We start from the raw sequence: 23,623 nt of genomic DNA on the forward strand, positions 1-23,623 counted from the left end.
TAAACCTTGTCACATAGATTATGGCATCTACACATATTCTTTCAGGTAAGAATTTTTATCTTTACTTTTTAGGATGAGTTTTTTATCTCATTGAATTTTATGCACCTTGTAATCCTCTTGCATCCTTTTGCATCTTGTATCCTCTTATGTGAAGTATGATGCTTCATCTTGTATTATAACTGAGATTTTAATTTATAACAGAGAAGGATTGTAACTTCTCTTCCTACTAGCAAGATCCATATCTCATTTAGAACTGTGTAATACAGAAAATGATAATTTAAGAAAAAATAGCATTACCACTGTTTCTTGGTCTTTTTATATTTTTTAAAATATTATTTTATGTAAAATGCACCATGAACATGGTGGAAAGAATGGTATCACCTTATGGTAGGCTAGGGTTAGGCTTAGGTAAGGAATTGTGGTTTGCCACCCAGCATCAACACACCTTCCTTCTGGAAAATTTCTTGAATATCCATTGAGAAACCATCTCTCCCCTATTTTCAGGGCTGAGTGGAACAGATCTGACTCCCATTTCCTGGCTGACTTTAAGCCAGTTAGCATTTCTCATCCCCCTGTCTACAGTGATTAGTTCAGGGTTATTATTAAGATATTAGGAGGTATTTACTAAGCCTTCTGAAAAGGAGAAACCTTTTCTCTTCCTCCTCCCACTGTAGGAGGCTTTCTTCCCTGATGATCTGATGTGACGTTGGTACCTGTGGCATTTGGGTACCACTAAATGAAGCCTAAGATGAAACTAAAGACATAGTATACAGACAGAGAGGAAAACAAGATCCTTGGTAATATCATTTGAGTTGCTAGATCAAGCCACAGCTGAGCCCAGACAAACTCTATACTTTATAGTTGATTGAGTCAATAACCCCCACTTTTTAATTTTTGGTTCATGTTGGTTAGAGTGGTACTTTTCTTTCATTTGTTTGTTTTAATTTATTTATTTTTGGCTGCACTGGGTCTTTGTTGCTGCACGCGGGCTTTCTCTAGTTTTGGCGAGCGGGGCTACTGTTCATTGCGGTGCGCAAGCTTCTCATTGTGGTGGCTTCTCTTGTTGTGGAGCATGGGCTCTAGGCACGCGGGCTTCAGTAGTTGTGGCACGCGGGCTCCAGTAGTTGTGGCACGCGGGCTCAGTAGTTGTGGCTCGCAGGCTCTAGAGCGCTGGCTCAGCAGTTGTGGCGCATGGGCTTAGTTGCTCCGCGGCATGTGGGATCTTCCCAGACTAGGGTTTGAAACCATGTTCCCCTGCATTGGCAGGCAGATTCTTATCCACTGCGCCACCAGGGAAGTCCCTTTCTTTCATTTCTAACCAATCCTCTTGAGGTTAGATGGGGTCATTTATCTAGTTATGGCCAAGGAGATGTATCATTTTTTAGTAAAAGCACTTAATTGCTAATTCAAGACCTTCCAGCACTCTTCCCATACCATGGCACTGAGGAGCTATTAGCTGGTGGAGCCTCTGTCGACTTTGTTCCCTGAAAGGCCATGTGGAGCAGAGAACCTGTCAATCCACAATGAACTTACAGCCTGAGTGAGATATAAACCATTAGGGTTTCAGGAATAACTACCACCACAGAAAATCTTGTTCTTTCCCATACACCAATAGAGTACCTTATGTTCCACCCTCTGGGCTGTGGAATATACTTTATACACAAGAATTACTCTAATATACAAGGTAAAAATGCAATAAGGCCTCTGTAATGAGTATTTCCACAGACTATTGACATGTGAATATGAAAAAGTAGGTTGGAGTAGAATTCAATATATATATTTTTAAATTCATTTATAAGGCACACTTACTGGGATATTCAGATAAATCCTGCTGACACAAGCACCATCCTCTATACCCCAAACACAAACTTCTCCTGACTGTGTGAGAGTCTGTAAAAGAAAGAAAAAGAAAACTCAAATGGAAAACAAGACTTTGCTATGGGAGTATGTTCTAAATTCCCTTCTAGTATGTCAATCTGATGATTTAGTATAAAATTTCATTTTATTTATGTGGATTAAAATTACAATTTCAACGTCAATACTTCTGATTTGAACAAATATTAACTATTACCTTTAATGCAATTTAAGTAACACATAATAACTAATTAGGATTAGAAAAGTGAAATAAAGTTTTTTTTTTCTGTGTAACATAATTGAAATAAGTTACTTGGAAATTCAATGAATTTCCTAGTGAATAAGCCTAGAAATAGAAAATCACAATTGGTATTTTAAAAAATTAATAGACTTTGCTTTAAAGAGCAGTTTTAGGATTACAGAAAATTTGAGCAGAAAGTAGAGAGTTGCACTTCCCTCCCTGCCCTTCCCAATATCCATACAATTTTCCCTGTTACTAACAACTTGCACTATTGTGGTATATTTGTTAGAATTGATGAGCCAATATTGATACAGTGTTATGGACTAAAGCCATAGTTTACATTAGGGTTTACTCTTTGTGTTATACATTCTATGGGTTTTTGACAAACGTACGATGACATGTAACCACCATCACAGTATCATACAGAATAGTTTCACTGCCCTAAAAATCCTCTATGCTTCACCTCTTCATCCCTCCCTCCCTCCCCACTGAACCTCTGGCAACCACTGATTGTTTTTAGTGTCTCCACTTGTGCCTTGTCCAGAATGTCTTACAGAGGGAACCATACAGCTTTCTCAGATTGCCTTCTTTCACATAGCAATATGCATTTAAGGTTTCTCTATGTCTTTTCATGGCTTTATAGCTCATTTCATTTTAGTACTGAATAATATTCCATTGTATGGATGTACCACAGTTTGTTTATTCATTCTCTTATTGAAGGACATCTTGATTGCTTCCAAGTTTTGGCAATTATGAATAAAGATGCTATAAGCATTCACATGCAGATTTTAGTGTGGGCATAAAATTTCAACTAATGTGGGTAAACACTAAGAAGCCCAATTGCTGAATCATATGGTAAGAGTATGTTTAATTTTGTAGAAGCTGCCAACTGTCTTCCAAAGTGGCTGTACCATTTTGCCTCAGTAGTGAATGAGGGTTTCTGCTGCTCCATATCCTCACTAGCACTTTGTATTGTCAGTGTTTTGGATTTTAGACATTCTAATAGGTATGTAGTATTAATTTGCAATTCTCTAATGACGAAAAATGTTGAACATCTTTTCATCATTACTTTCCACCTGTATATCTTCTGTGTTAAGGTGTTTATTCAGATTTTTTTCCCATTTTTCAATGGGGTTGTTTATTTTCTTATTGTTGAGTTTTAATAGTTCTTTGTATATTTTGGATACCAGTATTTTATCAGATATATGTTTTGCAAAGATTTTTCTTCCAGCCTGTGCTTTGTCTTTTCTTTCTCTTGACAGTGTCTTTTGCAGAGCAGAAGTCTTTAATTTTGATGAAGTCCAGCTTATCAATTTTTTCTTTCATGGATTGCATTTTTGGTGTTGTGTCTAGAAAGTCATTACCAAACCCAAGGTCACTTAGATTTTTCTCCTTTGTTATCTCCTAGGAGTTTTATAGTTTTCGTATTTTACATTTAGGTCTACAATCCATTTTGAGTTAATTTTTTGTGAAGGGTGTAAGATCTGTGACTAGATTTTTTTTCTTTTTTGGCATGTGAATGTCCACTTCCTCCTGCACCATTAGTTGAAAAAAACTATGCTTTCTCAATTAAATTGCTTTTGCATATTTGTGAAAGGTCAGTTGACTATATTTCAAGATACTGTTCCATTGATCTGTTTGTTTATTCTCTCACAAATACCATACTGTCTTGATTACTGTAGCTTTATAGTAAATATTGAAATTGGGTAGTGTTAGTCCTACCCAATTATAGAATCAGTTCTAGAATCAGTAAGTTCTAGAATCAGTAAGTTCTAGAATCAGTAAGTTCTAGAATCAGTTTATTGATATCCACAAAATAATTTACTGGGATGTTGATCGGAATTGCATTGAATCTATAAGCCAAGTTAGAAAGAATCGACATCTTAATAATACTGAGTCTTCTTACCCATGTACATGAAATATTTATGCATTTATTTAGATCTTGATTTCTTTCATCAGAGTTTTATAGTTTTTATCATATATATCCTGTACATATTTTGTTAGATTTATTCCTATTTTACTTATTCAGTGCTAACGTAAATGCTATTGTGTGGTATTAAATTTCAAATTCCAATTCTTCACTGCTTGTATAAGAAAGCAATTGACTTTTGTATATTAAACTTGCGCCCTGCAACCTTGTTATAATCACTTAGCTCCAGAAGGATTTTTTATTGATTCTCTGGGATTTTCTACATAGACAATCAGGTCATCTAAGAACAAAGTTTTATTTCTTCCCTCACAATCTTAATACCTTTTATTCCCCACGTCCCCCTTTTTTTTTTTTTTTGTCTTATTGCATTTAGGACTTCCAGTTGATTTCATTAAGGTTTTCTTTTTTAAAGATGTCCTTTATCAGACTGAAGAAGCTACCCACTATTTGTTGTTTGCTGAGAGGTTTTGTTTTGTAATGTTATTATTAATTATTTATTCAATGTATTTAATAGATATAGGCTCAGATTATTTATTTCTCCTTGTATGAGTTTTGGTAGATTACACCTTTCAAAGAATTGGTCCATTTCATCTAAACTATCAAATTTGTAGGCACAGAGTTGTTCATAATATGGTTGGCCCTCTGTATCTGTGGGTATCTGTGTATCTGTGGGTTCTGCACCTGCAGATACGGAGAGCTGACTGTACTATGTCATTTTATATAAAGGACTTGACCATTCGTGCATTTTGGTATCCACGGGGAGTCCTGTAACCAATCCCCCATGGATACTGAAGGATGACTGGACTCTTTTATTATCCTCTTACTGTCCCTGGGGTCAGTAGTAATGACCCCTCTTTAATTTTCATTTCTGATGTTAGTAATTTGTATCTCCTCTCTCTCTCTCTCCCTCCTCTCCCCACTGCCTCGTTAACTTGGCTAGAAGTTTATCAATTTTATTGATCTTTTTAAAGAGCCAGCTTTTGGTTTCTTAGATTTTCTCTACTGATTTCCTATTTTTAGTTTCATTGCATTCTGCTCTCATTTTTATTATTTCTTTTCTTCTGCTTACTTTGGATTTAATTTTTTTTTCTATTTCCTAAAGTGGGGGCTTAGATTATTGATCTTAAACATTCTTCTTTTCTAATATATGTATTGAACGCTATAAATTTCCCTCTAAGCCCTGTATTCACTGCAAAATCCCATAAATCTTGATATGTAGTATATTCATTTTCATTTAGTTCAAATTTTTAATTACTCTTAAGACTTCTTTGAGCCATGTGTTATTAGAAGTGTGTTGTTTACTCTCCAATTATTTTGGGGTGGGGGGAGTTTCCAGCTACCTGTTATTTACTTCTAATTTAATTCCATGTAGCCTGAGAACGTATTTCTTTTAAATGGTTAAGGTATGTTTTATGACCAAGAATGTGATCTATTTTGGTGAATAATTCATGTGAGCTTGAGAAGAATGTACATTATGCTATCATTTGATGAGGTAGTCTATAGATGTCAATTAGATCCAGTTGATTGATGGTATTGTTCAATTCACCTATGATTTTGATCTTTTGCCTGCTGGTCTCTCTGAAAAATTTCTTTTAACATTCCTTGCAAGGCAGTTCTGCTAGTGACAAATTCCCTTAATTTTTATGTGTCTGAGAAAATATTTTTTCCTTCACTTTTGAAGGATAATTTTGCTGGATATAGAATCCTGGGTTTGTTTTTTTTTTTTCTTTCAACACTTTAGATATTCACTCTACTTTTGCTTACATGATTTCTGAAGAGCAGACCACTGTGATTCTTATCTTTGTTTCTTCAAGGGTAAGGTTTTTTTTCCCTTTGGACTTTTTTTAAAATTTTTACTTTGTTTTTGATTTTCTATCATTTGAATATAACAAGCTTTGGTGTAGATTTTTTGGTATTTATCCTGCTAGTGTTCTCTGAGCTTCCTGGATCTGTCATTAATTTTGAAAAATTCTCAGCTATTATTACGTGAAACATTTCCTCTGTTCCTTCCTTCCTTTCTTCTCCTGCTGGTATTCCTATTATGTGTATGTTATACCATTTATAATTGTCCCATGTTCTTGGATATTCTGTTCTTTCTTTTTCATTCTTTTTTCTTTTTGCATTTCAGTGTTGAAGGTTCTACTGACATTTCTTTAAGCTTATTGATTCTTTCCTTTGCAAAATTCAGTCTATTGATGAGCCCACCAAAGGCATTCTTCATTTCTGTTACACTGCTTTTTATTTCTAATATTTCTTTTTTCTTTCTTAGAGTTTCCACATCTCTGCTCATATTATCCAGTCATTCTTTCATGTTGTCCACTGTTTCCATAAGAATCCCTAGTATATTAATCATAGTTTGTTTTAAATTTCTGGCCTGGTAATTACAACGTGTCTGTCATATCTGAGTCTAGTTCTGATGCTTGCTCTATCTCTTCTGTTGTTGTCTTTTAGTATGCCTTATAATTTTTGTTCAAAGCTGGACATGATGTACTGGGTAAAAGAATATGAATTAAATAGACTGTAGTGTGAGGTTTTATGTTTATCTGGCTAGGAGTTAGACTGTGTTTACTGATTGCTGTAGCTGAATGTGTCAGAAACTAAAATTTCCTCTGGTGTCCTTGTTTTGGTCTGAGATGTGCAGTTTCTCCAGTTGTAATCCACCTGGGTATTGGCTCCAGTGGTGGTTTCTACTTCTGGGCATTTGCTCCAGTAAGCTGTAATTCTTTGCATCTGCCTGTCTGTCTCTATAATTTTGGGGGGAGTGGTTTTCCCTATGACCTCAATTATCTGATGGGTCTAAGAGGAATTGTTGATTTTAAATTTATTCAGCTTTTTTCTTTTTAAGATATATTAATTTATTTATTTAATTTATTTATTTTTGGCTGCATTGGGTCTTTGTTGCTGTGCATGGGCTTTCCCTAGTTGCAGCAAGTGGGGGCTACTCTTCATTGTGGTGTGCGGGCTTCTCATTGCGGTGGCTTCTCTTGTTGCGGAGCATGGGCTCTAGGCACACGGGTTTCAGTAGTCGTGGCTCATGGGCTCTAGAGTGCAGGCTCAGTAGCTGTGGTGCACGGGCTTAGCTGCTCCGTGGCATGTGGGGTCTTCCCGGACCAGGGCTTGAACCCGTGTCCCCTGCATTGGCAGGTGGATTCTTAACCACTGCACCACCAGGGAAGCTCAATTCAGCTTTTTCTTGTTGTGAGGTTCTTTACATGCTGGACTGGAAACCCAAAGTTCATATTCATTTTTACAGATAATTTTTACTCTTTCACAGGATCAAGACTGAAAGCAGCTTAAAGTAACTGCAATGTGATACAATTTAAATTCTGTTTCTTGAATACTAGGGAGTGGGTAACATGATACTATGGATCAAGTATCTAAATCCTAAACATGAAAATCTTGTATTAAACTTTTTTATTGAGTTGAAACAACCCTAAAAACAGACATAATTCTTATCAGAGAACATCTGGAAGAAAAATCACATAATCAGAATCTGAAGATTGGAAGGAACCTTAAGTGTTACCTATTCCATAGTCTATGTATTTTTTTATTTGCTAGAACTCCCAAAATCTTAATGGATTTGTTGATGAATTATATGAAAACTGAAATATGTTTCTTGAGATCAACTAAAAGTAAGCAGTTAAACACCAGAAAAAAATTTTCTTTTCTGCATGTAGAGGGAATTTTTTTTTTTTTTCCGAAGTAGACTGAATACATGTTTTGTGCATGGCAACTATTTCATTTTCATTTTCAGATCGGGCTGCATCACTCTGAGAGAGTAAACACTAATAGTTTAATAAGTGTTGACAACTCATTAGCAATGAATGTGTTTAACGATCTGGCCTGGAAAGCTTGGATGGTGAATACAAACAGGATGGCTCCTACAGGGAACTCTGCTCAATATCATGTAGCAACCTAAGTGGGAAAAGAATTTGAAAAAGAATAGATACATGTATATGTATAACTGAATCACTTTACTGTACACCTGAAACTATCACAACATTGTTAACTATACTCTAGTATAAAACAAAAAGTTTAAAAAATAAAAACAAACAAACAGGATGGCTCCTAAGATTTTAATTGCTTTGGTCATGTTCAGAGACTTAATATTATGAAGTCACAATATGACGATGTCATTCTAACTGGGGAGTAGATTTGATGATGGAAGTGGTTGGCATTTCTACCACATCTTTCAAGAGTATGCTTGGGGGACTTCCCTGGTGGTCCAGTGGTTAAGACTTCGTGCTCCCAATCCCAATGCAGGGATTTACAACAGGTTGCACATGAACTTCCAAAATCTTACCCTTAAATCCTACTGTGAAACAATACCATATTCCTTACCATGCAGTATTCATTTCCAGGTGTGATAAAGTCTGTTGCCTGAAATTTCCCATCACAAGCCGCTAGGAGTTTTTCAAAGATTGGCTCCTCATCAAAAGTGTAAATATAAATAGATCCCTGTAAATATACCAAAAAAGAAAAAAATAATGCAATTGTGTGTTCAGTTCAACAAATAGTTATTAAATGCTTACTGTGAACAAGGCACTGTGTGAGAAAAGGTAGTGGGAAAGTAGAGATAAACTCAGTAAGGCCCTGACCTTGAGGAGCTTAAAATATAAATGTTTATTGATTCATTCATTCATTCCTCAATTAAAATAATCAATAAATAGGACTTTCTTCTTTTCTCCATTTCCAAGCATTTTTTTAAGATTACAATACATATCAAAGCACTTTTTCCTGACTTTAAAAATAATGTCTACTTATGCAGAAAATTTGGAAAATGTAGAAAACCAGAAAAGTTGTTAAGATGAACTAACTTCTACCACATACTAGACCATGGTGGGCACTAACAAAAACTTTTAAATGTACATTTGTGAAAACTGTAGAGGTGTGGCTGAAGCTGTTACTTATGACGTGTTTATCATACTCAGGTTCCAAATTCACCTCTCCAAAAAATCTATCCTGTACATTATGCATCCCTGGCAAGTAACTGTAATATGGTATGTTTATTTAACTAGCAATAAGAAGTCTGCTTTCAACTGATCACAAGTTCTTCAAGTTTACTTAGGTTAAACATGAATATTTTCGTTCCTGTTTATCTAAAAAATACAACTCTGTAAAGTCTAAAATTTGGTAGGTATTTACTGATTTTACCTTTCATTAATTTACCTTTCATTAATTCCTTCAACAAATATTGAGTGTATACACTGTGCCAGACACAGCTCTGGATGCTGGGGCTGCATCAGAGGACAAAACAGACAAAAGTTCCCTGCCCTTATGGAGCTTACATTCTACTGGGGACTTCGGCCAATGAATAAGATATCTAAATAATATATATTGTAAGTTAAAGAGCAATAATTATAAGAAGAAGAAAATAAAGCAGGGAAAGAGGATATGACATGGCAAATAAGAGGGTGAAATTCTAAACTGAGTGTCCAAGAAAGGCTTTACAGAGAAGGTGTGTTTAGAGAAAAGACTTGAAGCAAATGAGGAAGGGATTTATGTGGATTCTGTGGGAAACGCATTCCAGACAGAAGGAACAGCCAGTGCAAACACTCTGAGGGAGGAGCATGCCTGGTGCGTGTAAGCAAGCCGCATGATGACCAGCATGACTGAAGCAGGGTGAATAAGAAGAAGAGTCGTGGGAGATAAGGCCAGTGTGGGGAGTGGAGTCCACATCATGAAGGGCCTTGTAATGCATAGTGAAGATTTTGGCTTTTACTCAGAATAACATGGGGAATCACTGGGGGGCTCTGAGTAGTAGAGAGAGATGCTTTGCTCACTTTGGCTGCTATGTTGAGTACACATAGTCTCTTCTATCATGTACTGAGAAAAGTATATTAAAATCTCCTATTGAGATCATGATTTTGTTTTTCCTTGTCATTTTGTCATGTTTTGCTTTATATATTTTGAGGCTATTTTATTTGGTACATATATATTTTAAAAGTTTATGTATTCCTAGTGAATTTAACCTTTTACTATTCTAAAATAAGCCCATTTTTTCTTAGTAATGAACTTTGCCTATAAGTCTTTTTTGCCTAATATTAATATATCTCCAAAGGCTTTCTTTTGGTTAATGTTTGCATGATATATCTTTTCCCATTTTCTAAATTTACTTTCAATTTTTAATTTATTTTCAATGTTACTCTATTTCTTAAAATTTACTTTCAATCTTATGCTTTAGATATGTCACTTGAAAACAGTGCAGAGTTAGGTTTGGATTCTTTTTTGTTGTTGTTGTTGTTGTTGTTGTTGCAGTACACGGGCCTCTCACTGTTGTGGCCTCTCCCATTGCGGAGCACAGGCTCCGGACGCGCAGGCTCAGCGGCCATGGCTCATGGGCCCAGCCGCTCCGCAGCATGTTGGATCCTCCCAGACCAGGGCACGAACCCGCGTCCCCTGCATCGGCAGGCAGACTCCCAACCACTGTGCCACCAGGGAAGCCCTGGATTCTTTTTTAATCAAATATGGTAATCTTTGCCTTTTAACTAGACCAACTATTCTGTTTTGCTTTAATTGTAATTACTAGTATATTTGAGATTAAACATTACATTTTAATTTATGCTTTCTACTTTCTCATTTGTTTTGTGTTTCTTTTTCTCTCTTTTCTTACCTTGTTTTGCGTTGTTTTTTTTTTTTTAACATTTCACTTCCCCCCTCTATGATGTGGAAATTTCATCTGATGTTTCAGTTCTTTTATGGTTACCTTAGCAGTCAGAACATGCATACTTAGCTTATAAATATCAGAAGTTACTTAAAACATTTACTCTCTTCCCAGGAAATAAAATAAACTTGAAATACATTATTCCATTTACTCCTTTCCCTCCATCTTACATTATTGTTGTCTGGAATTTTAATTCAATGTTATTTTTAAACCCAACTTTGAATTATTTGTGCTGTTTTATACAGTCAGTGTTCACTTACATTTCTCTACACATTTACTACTGCTCTTCATTCTTTTTGCATCCCAGTCCTTCCATCTGGGGTCATTTTCCTTCTGCCTGAAGTACATTCTTTAGAATTTTCTCTAGTGATGATGTGCTAACAAACTCTCAATTCTGGAGTATCTAGAAAGTCTTTTTTTACCCCTGTACTGAAAATTATTTTCCCTGAGTATAGAATTCCGGGTGGTAATAACCTTATTTCACTAAATCAGGGGTCAGCAAACTTTTTCTATAAAAGGACAGCTAGTAAATATACTAGGCTTTGCAGGCCATGTGGTCTCTCACAACTACTTAATTCTACCATTGTAGTGTGAAAGCAGTCATAGATAATACATAAACAAGTGGGTCTGACTGTGTTCCAGTAAAACTTTATTTACAAAAACAAGCAGCAGGCTGGTTTTGGCCCATGGGTCTACAGTTTCCTGACCCCTGCACTACATGGAAGATCTCATTCCACTGTTTCTTACTTACATTATTGCCAGAGTAGTCAGCTGTTAGTGTAACTGAAAGTCCTTTGAAATAATCTTTTTTTTTCTCTGACTGCCTTTAAGATTTTCTCTTTGTCTTTGGTTTTCAAAAATTTCACTTTGTTAAGTCTAAGTGTGTATATTTTTCCTGCTTGGGATTCACTGGGCCTCTTGAAGCTGTAAATTCATGTATTTAATCAGTTCTGGAAAATATCTCTTTAAATATTACCTCTGTCTCACTCTCTCTCCTCTTTGGGATTCCAATCAAATACATGTTAGATCTTTTCACTGTATCATTCATTTCTCTTACCCTCCCTTCTGTATTTCCCATGCTTTTGTCACTTGGGTTCATTCTGGACAACTTCTTCTGATCTATCTTCCATTCATTGATTCTCCAGTCTTCTGTCAGACATATTCATTTAATTTTTTCTTTGTTAGCATATTTTTATTTTTTAGAACTTCTATTTGTGTCTTTCTCCCTTCTGTTATGTTACTTTTTTATTGTTTCCTGTTCTCCATAGATATTTTAAATTTGTCATTTATTAAAACATCGTTAGCACAGTTTAACTTCTGGTAATTACAGAAACTTAACTCTTTCCATATTTAAATTTAAATTTCTTTTAGGCAGAAAATCATTGAACTTTACTTGTAATTCATCTAAAATCATTGCCTAACAACATAAACTAATATATCCTGACCTAGGAGTCTTCCCAACAGTATAATTCAGGTGGGCATTTGATTTTAACCTGTATTTATTTCCCTCCCTTCTTCTCTTACAGAACCTGTGTCTTCCTTAGAGAACCACCCATGACCCCAGTCTCAGTTCATGTTTGGGTGGATTGACTCTACCCAGGGTCCAAGGGTAGACATGTGACTTAGGCCTGGTCAATGAGAGTTTAGAATTCCTCTGGACATAATACTTGACCCAGGGGTAAACAGGTGACCCAAGTTAGTACAATGAGTCTAGATTCCAGGACATTTTTTTCCAACTGGTATTTTCTACCAGGGTCACCAAGAGGATAAAAATACAAAATTGGAGTTGCAGAAGGCTCTCTTGACACCACAGGGGCGAGTCTGCATAGAAAAGGAGGAAGCAGAGAGGAAACAGAGCCAAGATATGGCAGAAAAACAAGGCATGCAGCCTCATGGGAGCTCCTGGATTTATATCAATTCCTTGCTTGCTTTCAGTTATACACACAAAAACAAACAAACAAACATCCTTCTGTTATTTAGGTCTTTTAAACTGGGTATTTTTTCATTTGCAAGCTAAAGAGTCCTGACTAGTAGTGTATCATTATGCAACACACTCTGCCCTTCATTCCTGTCATGCAATGATGATAATAATAATATCTTAAATTTCATGTCAAGAAACCACCATCTAGCATACCTTGTCTGTCTGAATCAGCAACATTCTGTAACTGGGAGAAAACATCAAATGTTCCACAGGCCCTTCAACCTCAAGAAAATCCTCTACTTTGTAATTTGTATCTTTAATAAGAAAAGAATACACAAAGCCATCCTAGAGACCAAAAACAATGAGATAAATGAAGAAAATTAGTCTTGATCAATGCATAGTATTCAATATACTTTCCTCATCAAACAAGCTAAGAATTACTGATTACCATCTACTATCCATTTTTTGGAATCATCATCTATGTTTACATTATCTAGAATGCCGTGGCTTCTTACCTTTATTTAGCCAACTTTTAACCATGTTTCCTGGTCAATGTTCAATTTTATCTCTTTTGTGACACATTTTTCAATTACCTAAAATTTTACTGATCTCTCCTTTCTTTGAACTTCTTTAGCATTTATCTTCTTACCACATTCTTCATTATATAGGAGGTGGGGCAGATGAGGCAGAGTTTATCGTGTGGCTGGTATCCAGAAGTCTCCTTACTTCAAAGACCTTAGCCTTAATGTATGTATAATCATCATTATGTGCATTTCCTAAATCTCTAAATGACTCAAAGGTAGGGAGTGTGCTGTTTATTTCCTTTGTATTTTCTTTTCTAGTTTTTCACACAGTGCTAGAAACAGGGCAAGTATCCAGTAAAAAAGCGTTGGTTAAATGTTGATCAGTTAGTTGTAAACAGCTTTAGGTTAATTTAACTACTCTCAAGAAAAACGGCTGGGTTCAGACTTAAGACCTGGGGGGAGAAATGTGCAAGGTGCTTTCTCCATGCCCATCATCCTTCTCCATCCCTCACCAGAGCAGATGCTCCAACCTCTCCTTTAAACTAGGTTAAAAAAACACACCAAGGGTGGCCTTGAGAAGGACAAATGCAGACTAAATGTAGGAGGAAGTAGTCCGTTGCAAGGTTGGGGAGAGGAGATTACAAGCTACATGTAGGTTAATGAGCTCCAGATTGTTTCTTGTTGGTGGATCTACATCTCTCATTCTGACATCATTGCCTAGCTGCCCTTAGGTTCCTGGAGATGTGATCTGTGGCAAAAGAAGACACAAAGCTAACAGTGTTCTGGGACGGCTACCAGTAGACCTGAGATTTTAGTGTAGGTCAGCTCCAAACCTGAGCATTGATTACAACCACATGGAAACGTAACTTGGTCTGGCCTCTTTTCATACTTACTGAGGCTATATGCCCTAATAAACGAGAGCAAGAACTTTGGAGTTTGCCACACCTGGGTTCAAGTCCCAGCTTCTCCACTTACTGGCTGGTGAACTCTCTAAGACTTGACTCCTTCGTGTGTGTGTGTGTGTGTGTGTGTGTGTGTGTGTGTGTTTGGGGGGTTGGATTTTTTAATCCTGTTTTTGCTTATTTGCAGTAAGATAGACATATAATAGATCATTATACTGTTATCTCTAATTTTGTATATATTTGAAATTCTTCATAATAAAAAGTTTTACAATAAACATCTCCCCAAACAGAATTTTAATTAATAACCTGACAGAACTTGACATCCCAAATCATGGCTCATCATAGAAAATAGAAGCAAATGGAAATTGTATATTTTCTTTTCTTTCTATTTGAAATAAATTTTTAACCATTTTTAAATTGAAGTATAGTTAATCTACAATGTTGTGTTAGCTTCAGATGTTTGTATATTTTCTTGAAAGCAATTGATTTTGAAGAAAAAAATACATTACAATTCCAGAAGCAAGCACGCCTCCCTTCTGATATGCCATGGTGACTGGACTGACAAGATTTCTTCCAACTTTGGAAAAGAAAAACAAGGTAAAACAGGTGACACATAATTAAAAGTGCTGTACAGAGTAATTAATCTCACTTGCTTTCCTAGGACTATTCATTTCTTTGTAATTCTTCTTTCCACAAATCAACTTCCTATCAGGATATGTGCTATGGTTCTCAAACAATGAAGAATAAAAGCTGCTTTGCAATGACTACTGATGTAAATCACACAAGTTTTTTTCTTTTAATGTTCTGTATCATCAGATCTATGGAAGTAACATTGTGGAATTATATAGTTAATATATTTTCTTTTTTAGGAAAGCAAGTATCAGAAATTTTAAGGGGTCAGAAAGAAAAAAGACAAAAACTGTATTATATTAAGCTGTATACTTAAGATTTGTACATTTTATGGTATATAAATTTATACCTCAGTAAATAAAACACAGTGGACTTAAAAAAGTAAAAAGAAAAAGTGATCTATAAGAACTTTGTTATTAATAAAATATTGTCCTGGGGAAAGTAACAAAAAGCATATTACCTTTTATGTAGATAAACCGCAAGAACTATAAGATCAAAGGCTCAGAGACATGTATCAGACTTTTACTTACTGAACACTACATGCTTGGCATTTTGCCAGATGCTAAGACACATACTGTCCTTTCCTCAAAGACTATTCACCCCAGCAGTCTCTTCTTTCCAATCCAACTGCCACCAGAGTCCAGGTTGCTATGACTCCTGGCCTAGTCTAGGTGCCTGCTACTTATAGCCACCTGCTTCTAGGACTGTGCTTCCCTGAACTATGGATAATTAATCTCCCCAAGCACAATTCCAATTGGGGCACATCCCCATTCAGGAGTTGATGTCAGTCCACTGTCAGCTGAATTAAGTATAAATGCCTTAGTCAGACATTCAAGGTCAGATATGGTATCAGATAGATGTCCCTTTGTTCCCCACTATTCCTGCATAACACTCGATGCTCCAGACAAACTGGACCACTTCCCTTTCTCAGCCTTCCCCATGTTTTCTTGTTTATGCAGATACCATTGCCCCAACTTCCACCTACACTCATCTCTGTCTGTGAACCCATCCTTTAAGGGCTATTTTAAATGCCACCTACAAAATGACTTAACTTGGCAGTTTTCCCTCATCTGAATTCCCATAGCACTTTATGAAGTTCTCCTCACATCTTAATTTTCCTGGCTGCAATTATTTGTCAACTTGTCTTATTCTCTTTAATAAAATATAAATCAGCACGTTGAATGTGCTGATTATGAGATTATGTATTTGCCACCTATGTCAACTTGGAGGCACCTTGCTTAGTGTCCTCCTCCACATTGTAGAAGCTAGATAAATATTTATTTGAAAGTATTTATAATATATCGTGAAAATAATAAAAAATAGTGTACAGAAAGGAAATAGTGAACAATATAAGACTACATACAGGGACTTCCTTGGTGGTCTATTGGTTAAGACTCTGCGCTTCCACTGCAGGGGGCGCAGGTTCGATCCCTGGTCAGGGAACTAAGATCCAGCATGCCGCGAAGTGTGGCCAAAAAAAAAAAAGACTACATACAACTAAGTCCTAAATTGTGTAAAACATTACAAGTGTGATAGGGATTTGGAAATGCGAAACATTGTTTGGTAATTCACTTTACAAACACACAGAAGTGCCAATTTACTCCCTAGCAATCTCTGGAATTAAACTATAGAGCCAAAGTTTGAGTAAGTCACAGTTCCTAACTTCAAAGAGTTGGTGACTAGTGGCAAAGACAGACAGGCACATGGGGCGTTGTAACAGCACAGGATGAGGCTCTAACAAAGAAGTGAGTCTGATGGAACCCCAAATGGGGCACCTGATTTTGCCTGTAGGTTGGGGTGAGGACAGAGGAAGGCTCCAGAATGGATAATTTTGCCAGGTAGACAAGGAAGAGAAGGGCATCCTAGACAAAGGTAACTACCAATGCCAGCAGGCAGAATTTAGAGAGAGCACAGGAATGATGAGAACTTCTAAAAGGATCAAGTGGGAGAGCTGAAACTGGAAAGATAGGCCAGAAAAGAGGCTTAGTTTTTAGAGAGCTGAGGGATGGCATTGTGGACATGAGATCAGAGGGTGGACTGGGCCTGGAGAGTACAGGTGACAGTAAAGGGAAGAGAGATGGGGACTGGGGTAGGAAAGTTGAACCTAATGGCTTCACTTTCTCAGTGGAGTGAGTCAGGGAACAGGAGAGGGAGCAGATAAGGGACATGCAGCTGGGAAAACTTGCTGTAGGACGTGGTGTTTGAGCTGGGAACTGGAGGATTCAGAGAGTAAGGTGGCAAGGGAATGAGCTGGGTGGTGTGTCTGTAAAATGATGGGAAGAAATGACTGGCTAGATCAGGAAACTCATACTGGGGAGTAGCAGGAAATAATATTATTAAAATAATAATATTTTTATTTTAATAATATTACTAAAACAATATTAATGGTGCAGGTAAGATCAGATTAGAGAAGGCTTGAAATCAAGGCAAAGTAGTCCTTGAGTTATATGTTGAAAATGGTCTTCAAGTTTGGCAGGGATGAGATGCCTGATTTGGGTCAGCTGCGGATTAAGGTCAATGAAGTCAGCCCTAAGGTTGCTGCAGAAATCAAGGTGTGAAATAATAAGAGGAATTGGAGTGGAGCGTGCATTGGTCAGGTTGGAGAACTTGCCCTGGTGAGAATCCCTTCTCAAAGTGTCTACACGTAGCCCCCCACAAGGTGACATTGGCTTCTCTGACTCAGGCCCAACTCTGGCCACAGCTGACGGGACCAGGAATGGACACCAGATCCAAGGAGAATAGGTCAGATTCTCTCAGAAATTCTAACCAAGCAACAAAAAGTAATTTTCAAGATGGCAGTTGGTCTTAAAAGAAGGTCTTGTGGAGAAAGGGTCATTGTAGAAGGCACATTAGCTGATTAAACACAACAGGCATATATGTATGGGAAAGGATATAGCATAGTAGCTACGAACTTGGACTCTGAAGTCATTGTCTGGGTTCACGTGTCAGCTCCATAATTTACTAGTTATGTGAATTTGGGCATGTTTCTTAACCTCTTAATGCGTCCATTTCCTCATCTATATCATGAAGATAAAAATGTATTTCCTTACAAATTTGATTTAAGGATTATGTGACATATACATATAGAGTGATAGCAGAAAGTCTAGAGCATAGAGCACTCAATAAACATTAGTTAGCTACAAGAAACATCCAGAGGACTCGGTAATGAACTAGAGGATAAAGAAGGAGGAATCAAAGATGTCTCTAGAAAGAGAAAAATAGGGAACAAAACATCCATTGTCAAGTGCAAAACCATCACCAATGGCTACACTTCTGGGAAGATAAAGCAAAGCAGTTTCTTACCCCTTGGTGGTCCGTCTTCTATCTTATTAAGCACAGTTACCTTCAAGTCTTCTCCACTAATCATTAAAAGATGACCCTCTTCACAGCCAACATATAGGTCACTTGTTGGAGTCCAGCAGTGCAGAGTCGGGTGAAGCAAAGTATATAGATCGTCTTTAGGCTTCAAGGAAAGGTTTAAAACTTTGTGTTAAGACAACAGTCATGGCTTAAGAGCCAGAGAAATACTCAGCAAAAACAATTTCCAAGACAAAACAGGTGAACATGCGGTGGCTTCTCTGGTTGTGGAGCACGGGCTCTACGCGCGCTGGCTTAGTAGTTGTGGCGCACAGGATTAGTTGCTCCGCAGCATGTGGGATCTTCCTGGGCCAGGGCTCGAACCCGTGTCCCCTGCATTGGCAGGCGGATTCTTAACCACTGCACCACCAGGGAAGTCCCACAAAAGTCTTGAGTAATAACTTCTACACTGTTTCTTGGTGGACTTTTTGATATCTTGCATCTAAGAAAGTCATTGTTTAGCTAAAATCACACCATTTGAGGAAGATTTTGGTCAACCTTTCCCCTCCTGGTTCTGCAGGGGGGCATGAATGTGATTTTCCTTGAGTGGCTATGGAGAGGCTGGCCTCGATCCTCTGCTTGGTTAACTGTCACGGGAAATAAGAGGACACTTTATCTGCCTCTGGTAGCCTCTCTAGTTCATGAAACATCCTACTTGACTTTGATTCCATGGAAAACTCAGAGAGAAATGCACAAATCTTTGGGATGTGCCTAGAAGAAATGTTGGTTTTGGGAACTAAAAATAATATGGACCAAGGGTCTATGGCAAATTTTTCCTGTAAAGGACCAGGTAGAGAACAGGCTTTGCAGACCACATAGGTCTCTGTCACATATCCCTTTTTTTTTTTTTAAATCACTTAAAAATGTAAAAAACAGGGGCTTCCCTGGTGGCACAGTGGTTGAGAGTCTGCCTGCTAAGGCAGGGGACACGGGTTCGAGCCCTGGTCTGGGAGGATCCCACATGCCGCGGAGCAACTAGGCCCGTGAGCCACAACTACTGAGCCTGCACGTCTGGAGCCTGTGCTCCGCAACAAGACAGGCCGCGATAGTGAGATGCCCGAGCACCGCGATGAAGAGTGGCCCCTGCTTGCCACAACTAGGGAAAGCCCTCGCACAGAAACGAAGATCCAACACGGCAAAAATAAATAAATAAATAAATAAACTCCTACCCCCAACATCTTCTTGAAAAAAAAAAAAAAAAAAAGAAAAAAGAAAATATAGTAGGCTATAGTAGAAGAGTGTTTAACTATTACAAGAGAATCTATGAGAAAGCAATTTGTTCTTGGTAGAGTGAAGGAAGTGGACAGAGAGAGAATTATCATTTGGGATGGACCTGGAAATATGACTAAGGCAGAAATCATACATAGAAGCACTCCACGTGATAATTTTTTAAAGGATACATTGTCTTTAATTGTATGATTGGCCTATTTCATGCCCTCATAGCCTTGGATTGTTAGAAAATAAATACTTGAGTAACAATTTCGCCACCCAGTGGGCAGGAAAAGAAAGCGGACAAAAATCACTCAAAAGGATTAAACTGTTGCTGATTAATGACATTTTTGTGGTGTCTAAACTGAGATTTGACTCAGAGGGAAAAGAGTTACTCACTGACTATCATTATTTAATCATCATTATTTAAAAGTTGCCTGGGTTGTCTTGATGACCTTAGACTATAAATCACAAAAAGACAGACTCTTACCTCGTATGGCAATGGGCTCAAAAATCTTTAAAAAACCACACATATCTGGTTCTCACAATACCAGTGAATCTGTATGTATGCCATAGAAGGTGAGAATTAAAACTTGGAATTTTCTTGCCTTGGTATATTAAACTAGTATTGTGTGTGGCTTTTCTTACTTTAAGATAAACCTGGGCTTGTCTTCCTATTACTTTCTTTCATCAGTAAATATGTTCTGTGCCATTTAAAAATGAATGTAATATTATGTGGTGCAAGCAGAAACAATAATTTTCAATCCTGGAACTTGAGAATGTTAAAAGAAAAGGTGCCAATAGTGTTTAAAAGTATTTGTTGGTAACACCACCTCCTTGTTCAGTCCTCTGGAATCAAACATTTTGATCACTCGAGGACAAAACATAAAAAACTCAAGCCCAACTTAATATTGCTTTAGAAATTGTAAGCATCTGAATATGTGTCAGAATACTTGAGTTTTAAAAGGAATTTCTGTTTAGCAACTTCTGCTTTAAAAAAAAAAAAAAAGTAGATGGAAAAAGAAAACTGGACCCTTGAGATTAAATTCACTATCTTGGATCCAATTTCTGCCCAGATAACACCTGCCTTTGATTTCCCCCATGCTACTACTGGATACCATTTCTAATGCCCCAAATAAGTTGTGTAACGTGATGCGGGCCTATTTAAAGTCCTATTTAATGTGTCTTTCTAGTGTTAGCTATAAGAGAAATAGGGGAGTATTTAACATTTGTAATTTTATAAAAATCCACATTTGTCAATTTTTAAGACCCTTTTTAAGGGTCAATTTTTAAGACCCTTAAATAGGTCAAGTCATTACTGGTTTCTTTGCCATTGGTACTGGGTCACAAGAAATTTCATTCACAGGAAGAAATAGAATCAAGACATTTGAGATCTAAGTTTAGTTATGCTTTCACTCATTGTTTTTAGCAATTTTTCTCACCTTATTTGTCTATAAAATGAAAGAAGTAAATACTGGGAAAGTTGATTTCTAATTTAAATGTAAAGTAAATGGCTTTAATAATATTCCCTGTATGATTTATAATGTCATACTTTAATATTAAATTTCTGTTTTCAGAAAAAGGTTAAAATGAACTGAGTTACAAAAGTCCTAGGAAATAAAGATGCCTGTTTATTATGAGCATTTTAAAAAATGGTAACTCCACATTTAATTATTTAAAGGTGGCATTTCATAGCATTTTTCAAATAACAAGAACAATTGCTTGAATTTTAAATGTTTTATGTAGGAACCATCAAGTTGGCACAAAGGGTGAATGATGTGGGCTCCCACAGAAATTTGTTGCACACACACACACACACACAAATTTGAGATGGTTGAAAATGTGGGTTCTTTGGCATCAAAAACTAAGCATAGAAACATTGTTTCAAGTTGTAAACCTTGATGGCTGATGTGTTTGTTTTTACTTTGCTGCCCCACTGTGGCTGAATGTGGTTGCATTTCCAAGCATAGGACCTGTACAATTAAAAGGAATTAGTTATTTTCTGTAATTTAAAAAAGTGAGTAATTGTCATCCTTTAGAGGAAATACTAAGAGCATACAACCTTTTCCCTTGCTGGCCAGAGATTTTTTGATTAATTATCACATGGAACTATTTTAAACATCTATAGCTTAATTCTCTGCAGTGTTCAGAAACACTGGGGAAACTCTACTTCTGTTCTCCTGGGCTTGGAGCTTTCACACAAGCATTCACATAACGCAGGTTCCAGAGGCTCAGCAGAATCCAGCCTCTTACCTTCATCCCAAAGGCCCTGCACGTGTCACTCTCTACTCCCTGCCTCGCTCTTGACCATCACTGCACCTCATTCCCCCTCACTTACTCTGCTCCAGACACAGGGCTCTTTTCTCAGCTCCTCAAACATACTGAGTTCTTTTCTTCCCCCAGGGCCTTGGCAGGCGCAGTTCTCCCTGCCTGAACACTCTTTACCCTGCTTATAGTAGGAGGAGCGCCTCCTTGTCCTTCAGTCATCTCCCCAGAGGCCTTCCTTGAGCAGCATGTTAATCTCTCTCTCACCTCCACGCCCACCTCTCATTTATCCTGTTGTAATAACTGTCACGTTTCACAACGATTTGCTGTATCTCTTTACTTCTGGTGTTGGTGGTGCTGCCGCTTTGTCTCCCTGGTAGAATGGAAGCTCCGAGAAGCAGGGTTATTATGCCTGGTTGGTCGCCATACGACCCTGCTGCCCGAAACAGTGCCTGCTACCTACAAGGAGCTTGATAAGTATCTGCTGAATGAAAAAAACTGAGTAACTGTTGGCAAACAGTTACTTATGAAGCTTTCTTCCACCGTTCTCCACTGCCTCATTTTCTCCTAGATTTGCTCCTGCTTCCGTGACTGTCCCCCCTCAGGCTCCTCTTCTTCCTCCTGTCTCTTGGCTGACTCCTTCCTCTCCTGCTCTCTTCCCTGACACCCTCTCTCTCCTTTTCCTCACCCCCTATCCCCTGCCCCCCGCCACGCTCCCACCATCCTCTCTGGCGGAATGACTCTGACCACACACTGTGTCTCCAGCCCTGCCTTCTCCTCCCTGACACTAGGTCCAAGTTGCCAGCTTCCACCTGGCATCTCCACCTGGATGCTGCCCAGCACTCCAAAGTCAGTATGTCCAAAACTGAAATCACATCTGGGCCCCCTGTTTCAGTTAGCAAGGCCATCATCTTCCGAGTCACCCAAACTCAAAACTCCAGAGCCTTCATCTCTCGTGGCCTCCAGGGCTAGTCTGAAATAAAAACCAGGAAGATCCTCTCTATCCTGCATGTCTCATGGGATGGTCATGAACGCAAATAGGCAAACACGGAGAGGGGCCAGGTCATTACCCTGAAAGTTTCTGCCTCTTCACCCACTAGTCCGGCAACGGCTGACACAGGGAGCACAGGTCCATAGACAGGATCTTTGGGCAATGATTGGGGAAAAACGACATCTGTTTCATTACAAAATGACCCATCTTCCAAAGGCAGTTTTACTGACCTGTGGAAAAAAGAGACATCAGAATAATCAGATTAACAGAAACAAGTCATTGATGGAACTGCTGCATATCAGTGGTAAGCAGAATGGGAGGTGTTACAACTCATTAAAAAAACCTAGCAAAAACCAGATGAAACCAAATAGTAGATTTAAAAATATATATCATAAAAGTACAAGTAATACACAGTCATAAATTAAGTATATAGGGATTTTTCAAAAAGTTAATATGTAAAGCGGGAATTGTAAATTTGAACACTGACAGGGGTTAAGCAGGTGGTGTGTGGCCAGGTAGGATTGTGGCAGATGGGAAAGTGTTTTCCCTCCTGTGAGACAGTGGAAAATATGTATATAGGTCTCTTCCTAGTTTCCTGGCACAGAGGTCCTGAAACCCTTGTAAGTCCCCAAGTGATAAGAGCATTTGGAGCATCTTCTGTGCTACTGAGGCGATTCTAGGTGGGCTCCTGGGTGGCTCCGGAACGGGTGCTGGTCACCAGAAAGACCAAGCCATGACTAGAAGCTTGGAAGTTTCAGCCCCAACTCCCATCCTCCAGAGAGAGCAGAGGAGCTGGAAATGCAGCAAATAATTGATCGTGTGACATGAGGAAGCCTCCATAAAATCACAATGGTAGGGAGTCTGCAGAGTCCCAGGAGTCACCAGGTTGGTGAACACATACACTTGGGAGGGTGATGCAGCCCAACTCCATGGGACAGAAATTCCTTCATTCAAGACCCTCCAAGACCTCGCCCTACGTGTCTCATCATTTAGCTGCTCATTTGTATCCTTTATCGTATCCTTTAATAAACTAGTAAATGTAAGTAAGTGTTGTTGCCCTGAGTTCTGTGAGCTGCTCTTGCAAATTAATGGAACCCAAGGAGGGAGTCATTGAAACCTCTAATCTATAGCCACT

The 23,623-nt window shown here is 38.0% G+C and overlaps 1 protein-coding gene across 1 annotated transcript in view; it reads right to left on the reverse strand.

Annotated features, from left to right (window-relative positions):
- The window catches only part of CFAP43 (cilia and flagella associated protein 43), a 102,693-nt gene that overhangs the window by 62,792 nt on the left and 16,278 nt on the right, over nt 1-23,623 (reverse strand). The window contains exons 5-10 of the mRNA XM_022568835.3: nt 22,568-22,718; nt 17,970-18,129; nt 14,546-14,613; nt 12,824-12,955; nt 8,367-8,483; nt 1,810-1,890 (exon numbers count right to left, since the gene is read on the reverse strand). Coding sequence (XP_022424543.2) covers nt 1,810-1,890; nt 8,367-8,483; nt 12,824-12,955; nt 14,546-14,613; nt 17,970-18,129; nt 22,568-22,718 — 709 coding nt within the window. The remainder of the gene's footprint in view (nt 1-1,809; nt 1,891-8,366; nt 8,484-12,823; nt 12,956-14,545; nt 14,614-17,969; nt 18,130-22,567; nt 22,719-23,623) is intronic.

This window comes from Delphinapterus leucas, chromosome 16 (genome assembly GCF_059928025.1).
Source record: "Delphinapterus leucas isolate spDelLeu-1000000601 "Yukka" chromosome 16, BTC_Dleu_Yukka2, whole genome shotgun sequence".
Classification (NCBI taxonomy): Eukaryota; Metazoa; Chordata; class Mammalia; order Artiodactyla; family Monodontidae; genus Delphinapterus; species Delphinapterus leucas.